The sequence below is a fragment of the Rhinolophus sinicus genome, chromosome X (assembly GCF_036562045.2).
Source record: "Rhinolophus sinicus isolate RSC01 chromosome X, ASM3656204v1, whole genome shotgun sequence".
NCBI classification, from domain to species: domain Eukaryota; kingdom Metazoa; phylum Chordata; class Mammalia; order Chiroptera; family Rhinolophidae; genus Rhinolophus; species Rhinolophus sinicus.
In genome coordinates, this window is record NC_133768.1 from 11,815,971 (window position 1) to 11,832,019 (window position 16,049).

At 40.0% G+C, this 16,049-nt stretch overlaps 1 protein-coding gene across 1 annotated transcript in view; it reads left to right on the forward strand.

Annotated features, from left to right (window-relative positions):
* Positions 1-374: 374 nt before the first annotated feature.
* The window catches only part of BMX (BMX non-receptor tyrosine kinase), a 42,495-nt gene continuing 26,820 nt past the window's right edge, over positions 375-16,049 (forward strand). The window contains exons 1-6 of the mRNA XM_019746241.2: positions 375-511; positions 6,840-6,986; positions 7,844-7,948; positions 9,790-9,871; positions 11,936-12,055; positions 14,246-14,310. Of these exons, the coding sequence (XP_019601800.2) occupies positions 509-511; positions 6,840-6,986; positions 7,844-7,948; positions 9,790-9,871; positions 11,936-12,055; positions 14,246-14,310 (522 nt within the window). The 5' untranslated portion in view covers positions 375-508. The remainder of the gene's footprint in view (positions 512-6,839; positions 6,987-7,843; positions 7,949-9,789; positions 9,872-11,935; positions 12,056-14,245; positions 14,311-16,049) is intronic.

Sequence of the window (16,049 nt, forward strand, 5' to 3'; positions counted from 1 at the left end):
GTTCAGTGTGGAGTTGAAGTTTTCATTGCTTATTCTCTGCGCACTTTGGCGTTACCTCATGGTTTCCTGACTCATGTGAGAGAAGTCAGCGTCAGAAGTGGAGTTTTGCAGAGATGTTTTCTTGTCCTTTCTTTTCCTTTCCAGCGTCAAACACCATAAACAAAGGCAGGGTTATCACATGTACTCGAGAGCTGCCTGGGAAAAGCAGGAGCCGTAGTTATCAAAGTTGGAAACTTTATGAAATATGCTTTTGTCTCCGTTTTTGTTGCATTCAATCAGATCAACAAGTGTTGGCTAAGTGTTGAGCGTGGTTTCCTGTGGGATTGTGTAAGGCCTTGCAGGACAATAAACGTTTTGGGGGCACTGAGTAATGTAGCCATTTCTGACCCAGCAGCCGGGAAAATGTGAGACAATTTGCTGCTGCTGGAAGGAGGACAGCTGGGGCTGAGTTCCTGCAAGAGCACATTAACTTCACCGCGGTGGACCCTGGCGGCGGAACAAGACAAAAATGGTGCGTTTAAGTGGCAGGTGGCTATGCAATGGCATATCCTATAGTAACATAGGTTCAGATCCGGGTGTCGTAGAGTCTGAAGTTCACAAAATTTGGGGATCCTGCTTTTAAAAATTACTACCAAATTATGAAGATGAAATTGCTGGGGTTCCTTTGGAGACTTTAGATGGGATGATGTAATCTGGGGGCCTGCTGTAGTTTCACTGTAAATTCCCCCTGGCTTAAAATCTTGTTGGGGAAGCTGTCAGGTGGTGTGTATATCACCACCATTTGGTTCTAGCTTTGTGTTGTTTCCTCTGATTTTCTCCTCGGTATTCTTTAGGCATTGCCCTTTTCATATTGGCTTAGAAGTGCGTCTGAAAGGCACAGAAGTGTTACTCGTAACTTCTTTTCTCTATCTTTATTTTTATGATGTTATTTTTGCTACAGACGTTTGTTCTTAGGTTTCTGAAGTCTCCCTAAATCAGAGGCTTAGAGGTGTTTTAGATGGAGATAGGAAGATGGAAGGGAGGTGAACCATACAGCTGCTCCCACATCCATATAATTTTGAAAGTTCTTGTGGACCCTGATGATTTCATCGACTTTAAAAAGTAGTACACTATACTGTGGTCTAGGTCAACGCTTTTCCAACTCTCCTATGGATACGGATCACCTGGGGATCTTGCTAAGATGCAGATTCGGATTCAGCAGATCTGGGGAGGGGCCTGAGACTCTGCATTTCTAACAAGCTCCCAGGCGATGCTGATGCAGCTGGTCCAGGGACCCCATTTTGAGTAACATCTATGTATTGGTTTGTAAGAAATCTGGTGGCACAAATACAGACAATAAGGGGCTGGCTCAACCTGATTTTAAGGTAACCAATTCCAGGATTGAAAGCTTGTAACAGACCTACAAAGGAGGTGTTTGTTGCCCAGAGAATACATGGGGAGTCTTCCTGCCTCCCCTTATCTCCTATCCCCAGGAGCTCAGGGCAGCGGGGTGAGGACTGAAATTTTATACTGAGGGTCATGTCATTTTTATTGCTATGATCTTTTAAAAACTTTGCCTACAAAGTAACAAGGGGAAGAGTTATGGGTTTCTGGAACATCTACTAGGGTGCTAGGCATAGTACTGCCGTTTTCTCTTGACTCCTTCTAACCCTTTGAGGTGGTTATTGTTTTACTCCCCTTACAGATGGGGAAGCTGAGGTTTTGCAGGGTTAAGTAACATGCCAGGTTGCATGGAGGCAGAATAGGGATTTGAACCCACCAAAGCTTGGTGCTTTTGCACACATCAACCTGTATCCCCTAAGCAGTGCTGTGTGTTAATTCAGCATAAGGTATTAGGACATGGACTTATCACTTTTTACTTTGTTCCTAAGGACGGTACCCAGAGGAGTGCCCTGGGCAAAGGGGAGGGAGAAGGAAAGAGGTGGCTGAAAAGAAGGAAGGGCTTAATAAAGCTCTGTGGGGTACTGAAGATAAATTTCACACCTAAAGCAAAGCTTAACTCCAGCAAGAATGGCATTGGAATACTTGCCTCATTTATGCAAAAATGGCCTTCCCCAAACATCTGGTTTTCATACATTCATTTTGGAGTAATTAAGTTATGGTGTTTCAAAATGATGAGAATTTGACTGTCAATGTTAAGAGATTTATGTCCATATCATGCCAAGACACTTGTAACTTTCGCTCTCCTGCATAACATGTGACACAGGGATTTGGCAGGTTCTGTGGCGCTGGTATTTGTCGTTAACATCTGAAGAGTTATATTTTTGAGCCACTTTACCTGACTCTGAGTTAAGCTTTTTGTTCCTGTTTAATTTACCATTATATTTTGTTCAGTTACTTAGCAGGAAGATAAGCAGGCCTGGCCTTAGGCAAATATTTGTCACAGGCCAAGTTTCTCACAGAGTACTCCATTTTCCCTTTCAGAGCCCCTCACTTAGAATATCTTCCCTTTCCTTCCTACCCTCCCCCTCCACTGCCCTCCCAGAATGTGGATTATTTTAATATCTTGACAACTATCCAAACCTTTAGCTAAATGACATGTAAAGTAAGACAGGATAACTAAATCAACTGAAGAAGTAAGGAATTGCTACTGTTGTATCTCAATTCTAAAGAATAAAACCTTAAAGGCATTGTTCTGAGCCAGTCTGGGAATATACTTTTTGATTAAGGGAAATAGCCAATGGCCGCATTTAACTATTATATGCCTTTCTCCCTTCCTTTCCTGCCTCCTGCCCCCCATTTCTGCACCGCTTAGAATGTATTCCAACTTTTGAGTTGTATGCTCTTACCTATTTTCAAAATATGGGCTAGAGTTTTGCTATTTAACGCTGCCTTGGACGTTCCTGCTGAAAGATTATTTATAAGTCACATCTTTCTGATATTTCCAATAAAAGTGGCTTGCATGGGTCTGGTAAGACTCAGATTTATGCCTAGTTCTACCAGACGGCGTGCCTTAGCAAGGCTGTAGTGCGTTTAGCTGAACACATAGATCTCTGTTAGTCTATTTAGTGCCTCGATGCCGTGGACAATGCTCCAAGCAGGACACCAGAAATCCGGCTCCCTAACCCGTGTGTCTCGGTCACAGCTTTGCAGTTCTGGCTAAGTCACTCGGGCTGCTGGGATCAGGCTGCTCTAGCACTTGACTTTATGTGACTTAAAGTCAGAAAACTGAAGTGGAAAGCAGGCAGAAGCTTGGTCAAGGTGACACAGCTCACAAATGACAGCCCTGTCACCTCCTCCAAGCCTTCTAAGTCTACCACCACAGTAACTTTGCATATTAATTAGCTATGAAACCTAGCTAATTAGCTATGAAACCTAGCTCTCATACCCGTTCATTGTCATTCAGGGCACACTGGAGGCTCAAAATCAAGTGTGCTAAATAGACCTGCAGAGTTGCACTCCTTACCCTCATGATATCATTTCCTTATAAATGCTAAATAACCCTAGTGATTCCAAGTCATGTTAATTTAACACACATCCTTTATGTGTGTTATAGGGTACACAATATTGACTGGCTTCCTTATAGAAAATACTATATTGATTTCTGTCGGGGTTTTTTTTCGTTTGTTTTTTTGTGCGTGTTTTTTCACCTCCCCTGTATTTTAATCTCTTTCTAGTTTCATGTGCTTATGGAAATAGGCAGGCGGGCCTATTTGGTAAGCAAATTGATGTGTCTATTCTATGTAGGTGATAATATGAGATTCCAGCCAAATCCCACCAGCACCTCTATGGAAATAGATTTCTGGTTAATACTGACTAGCTTTAGGATCTCATTTTATTTTTAAAGTTTTTTTGCCACCTTTCCAACTGAATGTCACTTAAATACAGGAAGGCAGAGTCGAGTTTGCTGGTCCTTGGACAGGCATTTGAGTCAACAGTGATACCTGGGCCCTGTTGATTTATTGTCCTAATACAAGGGAACAGATATTACATTTCTAAAAATTAGTATTCACTGACTATCACCTCCTATACCAAGTGAGACCAGAGAAATGCCTTCAATTTAGAATCTAGGCTAATCTAGAAGAAGACAGAAGTACAAGGAAGGGACAGAAGCAAATAGAAGGAGAAAGGCAGGTCCAAACTTGAGCAGGAACCAGGTGTTATCTTAGAAGAAACTGATCTGGAGATGACAAAAGTGTGAGTCATTTAAACAGGGTTCTTCAAGTTCGTTCGGGAGCATGAGAATCCAACTTAGGGAGTGGAAATTTGAAGGACTTCCAAGATGTGTGGTTCCGAGTGTTTGTTACATGAGAACAGATTACAGAGCCGCATGCACAGTATGTGAATGCGTGTTTGTGAAAATAAACACATGCGTGTATACATTTGAAAAAAATCTATAGGTATGTTCACCAAAATGTTAAGTTTTACTTTTCCTCTTGCTTGTCTGTAGTTCTTGGTTTTGTAGAATAAGTATATCACATGTAATTTTTAAAATGAGCCAAAAAAGCCAAAAAATTCACAAAGGGCAGGATTTGGGAATGAACAATTTTGCTGAACTCTGACAAATTATACTGCTTCTGATACAACAGTGTGTGTAAACCCTTGGAGATGTATTAGAGAATGTGCTTGTGGAGTTGGTATTTTCCTTTCTAGTCAATATGCAGCTTTTCCCAGTACCGCATGACGGAAACAACTTTGTGAATTTCATTTGTCAATGCTTTCTGTGACTCATCATTAATACCTTTAGGTAAACCCCCTCCCAAAAACAAACTTGAACGTGATGAATGTGAAAGTTCTACAAACAGAAAAGCGTGTGTATCTTCGTGCGGTACTGGGAAGGGCTGCATATTACCTTAAACACCGGGAATTTGCATTTTTAAAACAGTGTTCTTAATGTTACGAATTGATTCAGCATTTGAAAAAATTTTGTGAAGTAAACTTATTCCACTAACCAGATCTATTTAACTAGCACTCTGCTTTGAGGAGTAATGTATTAGCTGTGGATATAAAAGACATTTGACAAGTTTTCAGTTTTTTCTTTTTGCTTTGTTAATCAACTTTTTTAATGTAAAAGACAAAAGTACCCTACACCTATGGCCAAAAGGAGACTTTAACGAACAAAAAGTAGACTTTCCATAGTTTATTTCAATAAGTCTTCAAGCAAATTCTCTTCCGGCCATAGACTTTGGGTGTAGAAAAATGATCTTATCTGAACAGGCGTGTGTGTAGAGTTTATAATGGAGGCAAAGGTGAAAGATAGGTTTGCTACCTGCCTTCCCAGGTCCCAGTGGGTTTACTACACCCTGACCTCTGCCTCGTCTCTGAGTCCAGGGCAAAGAAACCAGTGACCATGGTGAATAGCACCCATTGTGTTCAAAAGAAACCCATTCTACTTTCGTGAAAGAATTATACAGTACTTTTTTTTCCAGATAAAACAATATGCAAAGCAAAAAGTGACCAAAACTCTATTATATTTAATGGATAAGATTTCTACTACTTCTGCTTATAAATAAACGATGCCCTTGGAGAACATCTGAGGGAGTGTCTTCTGATCTATGTAAATAAATAATAAAAGCTGATTTTGATTCCCATTTCTAGAGTGGTGTGGTCTATGTCGGAAGGGAAGCTGGTGGGGCCTGACTCTGGTTTGTTCAATGCCAAGCTGTGTTTCTTAGTCTCCCTTTCTTTCCACTCCTCTGCCATCACGGGCCCATCATACCCCTGGGCGAGTGAGACGTGCCCGTTAGCAATTGGACAGGTTCACTTGGCATCTGCCTCCATCCAGACTGAGCAATGCCCGTGTGGGTGCTTCCTGATTCAGAGTGATAAATAGGATGCAAATATCTTCTTTTTAATGCCCGACTCTGGCATAGCCAGAGGGAATGAGTGATGGTGCCTCAGAGCAATAACTGTTTGCTTAGAGCCTGAGGTAAGGACCCAGAAGCACACTTTGGGCTCTCTCCAATGTAAGGTGAGTAAAGTTAATTACCTTCAGATTATCAATAAGAAAAGAAAGATAGTCATTATCAGGCATCTGACTGCTGCTAATGATGTGATTTCACAAAGAAAAGAACACACTGTTCTAGCCTACTGCTTAACACTACTTTTCATTATCAGACCTGATATCAGACTGAGGGTTGAAACAAGTATTAGTAGAACCAGAAAATGAATGAATGCATTAGTATTCAGAAATATTCTAAGTTTTCATGTCTTACATGGTCTGGGAAGGAAAAGAGTGTTTTTAGTTTATAAAGTACCAATTTTTTTTAGTTCTTTTAAATCTCTTTTGATATCATTTTTAAATGTTTTAGTCTCAGAAATATTGAAAAGTAAACTCATTCTTTATGTTAAAGATCTGATCATGCTCAGGGGCTCTGGGCGTAATTTATAATGATATCAGAGTCTCACAGTGATTTGGATAATTTAGTCAAACTGGTCACATTAATGGAAAGAAACTGAGCTGATCAATTACTTCAGACACAGTGAACTGCCTGGAGTTGAAATCTTGAAAAGTTTGATTATATCCAATTCAATTCAACAAATGCCTATAGAATGCTTAAGGAATAAAGGAGAATTTTGATAAGCTAGTCTGGAGGGTATGGTAAAGATGGTGAATTTATGATCCAGAGGAGGAGGTGAGTAAAATGCATAGAATGCCGTAAAAAATAAAAATATTTATAAAAGTCAAAGCCAAAGCAGGAGAAAAAAAAAAAGTGCAGTTGTGTGTATTTAAGGGCCTGCTTAACTACCTTTCCTCTATAATCCTAAATCTAACTTTTAAAAATTTATAGTATGTATATTATCCCTGAATGAGAAATAGTTGAATAAAATTTATGAAAGTAGAAGAGAACCTAGCTAGATGCTGTAAACACTCATTTTAATTATTTTATTTTATTTAGGACGACAATATGGATACAAGATCCATTCTAGAAGAACTTCTTCTCAAAAGGTCACAGCAAAAGAAGAAAATGTCCCCAAATAACTACAAAGAGCGGCTTTTTGTTTTGACCAAAACAAACCTCTCTTACTACGAATATGACAAAATGGTGAGACCCTGCTTATTCCATTGTTTTTATACTATTTATTTTTCTTAAGCCTCCCCAAAGGGCTTAATTATAATGAAACAATATCAGGTTCCTCAGCTTATAAAGATCAGCTTGCACTCACTTGTCACATTGTCTTTTCTTAACCAAGGTATAACCAATGTAAGATAAAGGATTTTAAAATATTGGTTAACTTTACTAAGGAAAATTGTAAACCACTTTAGAACAGTGGTTCTCAACTAAGGGTGATTTTGCCCCCAAGAGACATTTGGCAATGGCTGGGGACATTTTTGGTTGTCATAATTGGGGGTGGAGGTAGTGTGCTACTGGCTTCTAGTCAGTAGAGGCCAGGGACGCTGCTAAATATTTTATAATGCACAGAACAGCACCCACCACAAAGAATGATCTGTCTCCAAACAGGGCTGAAGATGAGAAACCCTGTCTTAACACTGTTCTGGAAATAAGACTATCTCTATACAGTTGAGAATTCTGTCACAGTAGAAATACTGACATAAAATTGAAACAAGATGGAGATGCTTTGTGAAGTTAAATCTTGATTTTCCTGAGTACCTGAGTAGATTAAGCACATGGCAGGTGATTTGAAATGTGTTTCAAGATTATCAAACAAAATTTTTAAGTGCTGCTTGAAGACTTGCTTTTGGAGGAGTATATGAGTTTGTGTCCACACTCAAAAAATATATTCTATTGTCACTGGGTTTTGACTATTCTGGATGAATTGGAATGATTCTCACATGTCCATCCCATCTTCCAATCTCCCTTCCAAACACACCTTAACTTCATGCTTTTCTTTGTGCACCATTGTGTATCACATGAGGCATCATATATTTTGTTTAATTCAGAAAAGAGGCAGTAGAAAAGGAACAATCGACATTAAGAAAATCAGATGTGTGGAGAAAGTCAATCTCGAGGAGCAGACCCCTGTGGAGAGACAGTACCCATTTCAGGTAAGTGGAGGGACAACATTCCTTCCATTGGACGGGTGGCTCTTCTTTGAATATTTCCTATTATGAACTCTATATATCTGGGATAAATCAAGATGCTGTGAAATGATTCATTAAGACAGTGACAAGGCTTGGAACATCTCCAGATGGGAGTTGGGAAGTTTGCTAAAATTCTGTCTACCCATCTGCCTTTCCTAGAGGGAAAGGAAGAAAGGTGAGCACGTCAGCTGCAGTGGCCTGACTTGCCTGGGGCTCTGACAATCTCTTTCATCAGACATCTGGCATTTCCAGTGAGCTACAAGGTGCTAGGCACACAATAAGGCATTAAATGCCATCCCTGTCCCCAACGCATTTACAGATCATTATAAGGCAGTGAGGGTGAGTGGTAAGGTAAGGGTCAGCAGAGTAGCCATGGTGCCCCGGGAAGCAGAAGCTTCACCCCTCACTCCAAGAGGTTAGGGAGATTTTCTACTGGAGGTGGGTTGGGAAGGACACGTGGAGTTAAACAGGAAGGGCAGCGAAACAAAGAAACTGCTGATCAGCACTAATCAAGGCACTGATCGGTGAAATCGTACAGCACATTTGGAGAGCTCCAAGTAGTCTTTATGAATAAAGCAACCCTGTGAAAGAGATGAGCCTGGAAAGGTGGGCAGGGCCACATCATGAAGGGCTTTGCACAGCATGCCACGAGTCTTACTTTTACCCTGAAGTCTTTTTTTAAGTGGTATGTTATGGAGAGTGTGCCCACAGTACCCTTGGGACATGGCTTGATCTAAGGCATGCCCTACTTTTATTCTATCATGCATACTTACCTTTCTGATCTAAAGGCAGGTGGATCACCCTTCCGATGTTTGGACTACTCAGTGCTAGTATGAGGGAACTGTGGCCAAAAAGGAAAATAAAATAGCCGATTGCTGAACAATCTATACTTCCCACTTAAAAAAAGAACGTTACCCAATTGGAAGAAACCAGGGGAGCATGTGCTCATGGACGATGCTTCAAATCCGTATCACAGTGGCATGGGGTATTCAAAAGAACACAGGCTTTGGAGCCCCAAAGAGCTCCTAGCCAGTGCTTATACTTGTGTAACCATGGACAACATACTCAACCTCTCTCTGACTTTATTTCTTCACTTCCAAAATGGGCATAATCATATATTTTTCATAGAGTTGAAATAGGATTAAAATAATAAAATAGGAAAGAGCCAAGGCACTAGGTGTTTAATAAATGGTCTGGAATATTTACCCACAAAAGTTGAGCAAACAAGAGGAGGATCTGGGGAAGATATTGTAATCTTCAAACATTTAAACAAGCATCTTAAGGAATAGCAAATAGCTTATACTGGGGATTCCTAGGTTGGGACATATCCCAAGGGAATAAGTAACAGGGAGACATATTTTTACCCAAAATACACATGAACTATACAACAATCAGCATACATGAAAATTGGCAAGGATGGTATAGCAAAAGTAAAGAACATTCCATCCCTGAAGATATTTTTAAGGCTAGAACAGGTAAACTGGCTGTAAAGAATCATGCACTGGGCAGGTGGATGGACCAGGACACGCCTAAGACACGTGTAATATCTAACATTTTATAATTTTCTAATTTTCCAGGTCCAGAGAATCCCCGCTGTAATGTTCCAGAGTGTAGCGGGGTCTGGGATAAAACAGATGGCAAGGTGGAGGATAAAAATAACTAGATTTTTTTCCCATTAGTTCCAGAGCTAATGGATATTACATGAGCAAACTCAAAGTTTCTTTTGGATAACAGAAAATCTGCCGTTGCACCAGAGTGAACTATGATGCATTATATCCAAATGCACCAAATCTTTTCATTTCCAGATTGTCTATAAAGATGGGCTTCTCTATGTCTATGCATCAAATGAAGAGAGCCGAACTCAGTGGTTGAAAGCATTACAAAAAGGTAATTTTAAAAAGTCATAAAAGGGAGTCATTGGTTGAGTTCTTTTGAGACTCGGTGGAGGAAAGATATGACCGTAAAAGGACCCAATGTCAAGCGAGTATCTACTGATTTTCCTACCAACCTCAGAGACTGTGTCATGTTCATCCTCATTTTGCATTCTCATTGTTACATAGGGGAGGCCTGGGGGTCAGATTCCCTTTCCTGCTCTGCACAGAGCTGGCTATTGTGCCTTCCCAGCGCGTTGGAGGAAGCCAGGCCACCTGCTCCCCACCCAGTGTGCTCACCTTTACCAGGGCAAAGTCTAGGTCCTCACGGGGCTGTGTCAGGTTCTGTAGCTACTGCACTTTGGATGTGTACAGAAAGTTATGCCTAACACTTACTAAGCAGGTCATTTGCCAGCTACTGTGTCAAGTACCTGTAAAACATTTTCTTGGGTACCCTCTTGACAACTCTAAGGAAATGGATCATACTATTCTCCATGTTTTCAGATAAATGAGTTAAAGAGACATGGCCAATGTCACATACCTAATAATGGAGAACTCATAATCCAATTGCCCAAATCCAAATTTTGCCCAGTACAGTATAAAGGCTAGGCTTCTGGAAAGCTTAAGGTCAGAAAGTAATGTTTTATAAACTTAACTCCTTTTGTTTTCTGTGATTTCTGTAATCATTTCCCTTCAATTCCCATTAATAGTTAAGAATTTTTGAATGCCAGCCTTTTCAGGTAAGCTGAACTGAGTTAAACTAAGGGATGATATTTCTAAAGCCCACTGTTCATCGAACACCAACTCTGGGCCTAATACTGTGCTGGATGCTTTACATACATTTTCCCATATCCTTTCAATGACCCAGCGAAGTAGTTATTATTACCTCCACACACTTCCTCAGTTCAGGGTTGTAAAGGAGGAGCAGAATCCTCCTGGGAGCAAAATAAGGAATCCTCAAGTTGAATATAAAATCAAGAAAGAAAAAGTTGAAGGCACACTTAGAAGCAGCCCTCCCCTCCTGGAGACTCTTCTTGAAGTATTCTCTAAGACCTGTAGGTCTTTCTGTTGGGTTTTGGGAGAGGCTAGTTTGCTATAGGCACAGTATTACACTCCAATATTAGAATTTCATTACTTTGGATTGTTTTGTTCTGTTCCCATGGGTTTTAAAATATGCACATATTCCTAGAAAAGCAGCCTCGTAAAACGTTAATTCCTTAATGTAAACAGGTCAGTCATGAAAGACAAGGCATGAGAAACTCTTCTAGATCAAGGGAAACTAGATAACTAAATACCATGTGTGATTCTGGACTGGATCCTAGAGCAGAAGCAAATGAGTGATCATAAAGGACACTCTTGGAACAATTACAAAAAAATTGAATATGAAAAATATACTGAGTGTTGTATCTGTTAAATTTGCTGAATTTGATAATTGCTTTATGGTTATATAAGGGAATGTCCCTGTTAACAGAAATTACATGCTGAAGTATATGTGGGTGACATTATTTAGGTCATAATATCTGTAACTTACTCTCAAATGTTAAGCAAAATACAACAATGATAAAAAATATATACATAATAATATGTATGTATGTACAGAGAGAGAGAGAGAAAGCAAATGTGGCAAACACTTAAAATTGGTGAATCTGGGTAAAGGGTATGTGGACATTCATTGTACTATTCTTGCAACTTTTCTGTACATTTGAAAGGTTTCCAAAGAAAAAGTGGGAAGAATGTATATGTTTATTAGAAACTTCTTTTCTTTTTGCTAAGATCTAGTCCTACCTTCTGGCCTCTTTCTGCCATAAGAGAATACCATGTGCTGTCACTACTAGATTTTTTTTTTTTAAGACTGACAAAAGTTATTGTGTTGTTCTCACAATATACATGATTAGACTTTTCTTTTTGGCTTTTTAACTTCTAAGTGAAAGACTTATATCCTTTGGGAACCATTTACTCTTACACTGATTGCTGGCAAAATGAGGTTGTCATTGTTTTGTGATAACAGCACTTACTGATGTGTTTCTTCTCTTGGGCCAATGTTTGCTCACGTTGTGTTTTCTTCCTGCCTGCTCCCCAGAGATAAGGGGCAACCCCCACCTGCTGATCAAGTACCACAGTGGGTTCTTCGTGGACGGGAAGTTCCTGTGCTGCCAGCAGAGTTGCAAAGCGGCCCCAGGATGTACTCTCTGGGAAGCATGTAATGTGACCCCTGTGTTGGGTGGACCCTGGGTGGACAGTGCTCCATTAGGCAAATCTGCCACATACCAGAACAGCTTGATAGTTAAGGAGAACAAGATGTGCCAGATTGGTTGGCCATGAAATTCCAGCCCCAAAGATACTATCTGGCAAATGAAGTCTATTTCTAGGGTGAATTAAGTCATCTTTATTAAAATAATAATATTAACATCTGCCATTAAATTTGAATCATGATCAAGCAAGGAGCTGTTTATTCCCTCTCATAATTCTTCCTGGTTTAAGATAAACTCCAAACAAATGGCTGGAATGTGGTGAACATGTCAGCATGGTTCCCAAACTAAAATCATAAAGTGACAAAAACAGCATTCTTTTTAAAAATATGTCAGAGGATAAAAATTTAAGTAACACTTTCAATCACCATATATAACAAAATTATGGATGGACAAGACTTAAAAGATATAAAGTAGTTTGCCATTCTGTGTATATTTATTGATTTCTTAATAACATCAGAAAAGGATTTGCTTTAAATGCAGCCAGATTCTATCCAGAATTATATTCCTAGGGAAATCTGCTTGAGACTTTATCCAGGTACAGAAAAGAAAGCTCACTGAGTGGCTTTGAAGGGATAATGGAGGGAAAGAATTATGTTATTTTCTGCTTGTGCCCTTGAGTCCCATTCCTTCACCAGGATACTTACATGAGGCAGTCTTACATATTTTAGAAGTTTATCATTGTTTAACAACATGAAGTTATCAATAAATAAAAAGGAGAACTTATTTTGGTAACAGTTTTACCAGCCTGGAAAAAAATATGCTTGTACTACAATGACTTTGAAGACTTGAATGAGATCAGTTATGTGATAATACTTCATAAACTGTGAAACACACAGAGACATGAGATATCCAAATCCACTTCATAACAGCATTGACAATTATGTTAATGTTACCGCAGGTTATTTTACACCAAAATCAATGAATATTCATTGTTTTCCATCTCAATTAGACTACACAATGAATATTTCTTCATCTTAATTAGATCATATTGCCCTTTATATTCATGAGTTATAATGATTTGATGAACTATACAGAATTTACTATATGTGGACCTTCTCTCCACTGTGAAGGGCTGAGAAGTAATGTCGCCTTAGAGCATTAATCATTTCCCCGAGTTATTCTGTCTATGGTCTAGCATCATTACACAGCAGGACAGATTCCAGCTCTGACCTTGCCCTAACTCCCAGGGGAAGAGCAGGAAAAAGGCCAGAGAGAGCACTTTCTTGGAATTATCTCTCTAGAATCTGTCTGGATGTCACCTGTCATGTGTCCCAGGTGCCACAGGCTCTTTGCCAGCCTCTGAAGAAAACTACAGAATGTAGAAGTGTTATGGCCCAGTAGTAGCTGTGATATTGTCTAGCTCCTCAAGTGTAATTTATCCCCTCGGCCTCCCCTGCCGAGCTACAGGGAAGCCCATGGGCACAGAAAGGAAACAGTTGAGTATCTTTGCTTCCTTCTGTCTTCAAAATACCCGGGACCACCCTCTTTCCAGGGTATGTGGCCTACAAGTGGACCATACACCCCAGTTTGTTTGGAGCAGTCTCATTCTGCAGCTGGTGAACTGGCATAATTTTTAAAAGCCTATCTGTCACTGTCAGAAATGATCCAGTTTCGTCAATAAACCATATGTCCACCTGGCTTATAAAGTATATAATGGCTTCACATCTATAGCCTGGACATTTACCTACATGTGTGGGTAGAAAGAGAAACCAAAAATTATCATACAACAGGAAAAAAAATCATGGGATAGGTTTGTTCCTTATAGATGAGCTATTTATAAGCATCTTGCATGAGCCAATCAAAGAGGAATCAGACATGGACAGGTACAACCCAATGGATTAGATATATGCTACTCAAATACAGGGTGGAAATGTGGTACACATTAAGTTTTTAGGATTTAGAGAAACTTGAATTTTTTATCCATTTGGGGACCATATTGATAAACAATGGTGGAGGGGTGGTGTTTGAGTTGGGTGTTATACAGGAAAGCAGCAGAATCACTCCAAATGTGTCTGAATTCATTTCATGTGAACTATTGCTCACACACAAGCTAGTTCTTTCTTTTGATTCATGACATTGGATGTTTTGCTTTGTTTTATTTAAAGTTCCTTCTGATATTGCTTGATTTTACTTTTCAGATGCTGATCTGCACATTGCAGCAAAGGAAGAGACACACAGAGCTCCCACTTTCCCAGACAGAATGGTAAGTCAACATTTAAATTTTTCATAGTCAAGATATATTAGATAAATCAAGAATTGCCAGATTCAAGACTAGAAAATACAGGCTTCATTCAGATGCTCAGCAAAGAGAGAAAAACTGTGAGCTATCACCAATAGCAATGGCAGTATCAAATAATAAATGTAAATACAGAACCGTTATTCCATTTTATATTCTTGTATTTAAGAACTGGACCTTTTTCTAACCTGTAAGCATGTAAATAATCACTAAAAATGAGTACATGTGGGAGAAACTCTTAAGATGGTATCATACATAACAGGCAGCTGTTACTAGCTGCCATTCCTCTCCTACCACCAGCAGCAGCATGGCCAGGACTGCCTCAGGTAAGTACAGCTTGTGAGGAACGGGACCCCATGGGGCACTAGCAGAAAACAACATAATTCTTTCTCTCCATTATCCCTTCAAAGCCACTCGGTGGGCTTTCTTCTCTGTCCCTGAATGGAATCTCAGGGAGATTCCATAGTTTTCTAGTCACTCTCAGGTGACATGAAATTTCCCATTTACTGGTAGTCATGAGAACAGCCTCTAAATTTTCTCATCCAATGTTACATTCACACGAATCCAAACAGCTTTCCAAGTTAAAAGTTTTCCCCTTCACCTAGCTCGCGTCTGCACAGAAGGCAGCCTGCTTTGGGGGAGGAGTCTTAGAGAGGCTGAGATTTCTGACCCTTTCAAGGTTGAGTTCCAGAAAGAGCAGGTCTAATAAAAGAGACAGTTATACGTGGTTGGTCCCATTATGATTTCATAGTGGTGGCTTCTGGGTGAGACAGTTTTGCAATGCTAATTCTTTATCTTATGGGAGACTTTCATGGGTTTACCACTGGGGTGCATATCCAAATGTAGTTTTATGACAGAGGAAATATCTTGACCCTTAGCTCTTGGGTTTCTAGCCCTCAACTTTACTGCTGGGTCAATTCACCAATCTTGGGCAGCATTCCTTTCAAGATGGCTCCCAGCCAACCCTCTCCCAAGGGTTGGGTTGGCCTCCAGGAAAACAAACAAAACCTTAACTGCTTTAGTCAGTAAAACTGTATGCGGCTTGCTCTTGCAGTACAGGCTGCTGTTCTCCTTGTGCCCTGCTTTCTTGGCTTCATAGCCATAGCCTCCTTCTTTTAGGTTTCCCAGGCAGGTATCAGCCTCCTCAAATGCCAGGAGACACATAAAATGGCCTCCCAGTGGTTTTCTGGAAGCTCACCTGAAATTAAGGGAGTGTCTCTACCCATCCATCAGCTCTATAGTATCTCGGGTAGTTATTTTCCGCTACACACATTCACACGTACTTACTTCTATCTTTCTACCTAAGTAAAAACAATATATATTTTTTGTGAACCAACGTGAAGGGCAAAAAGAAATCCATTCTTATAATAGGTTGAATTGTGTCCCCCAAATTTCGTGTTCACCCAGAACCTCAGAATGTGACCTTATTTGGAAACAGGGTCTTTGCAGATGTGATTAGTTAAGGACTGAGACGAGATCATACTGGACTAGCATGGGTCACAAATCCTACAACTGGTGTTCTCACAAAAAGATGACAGGACGCAGAGATACACAGAGAAGAAGGCCATTTAAAGACCTAGGCAGCAATTGGAGTCATGTTGCCATAAGCCAAAGAATGCCTAGAGCTACCAGAACCTGGAAGAGGCAAGCAAAGATTCTCCCCTAGAGCTTTTAAAGGGAGCATGGCCATGCTGAAACCTTGATTT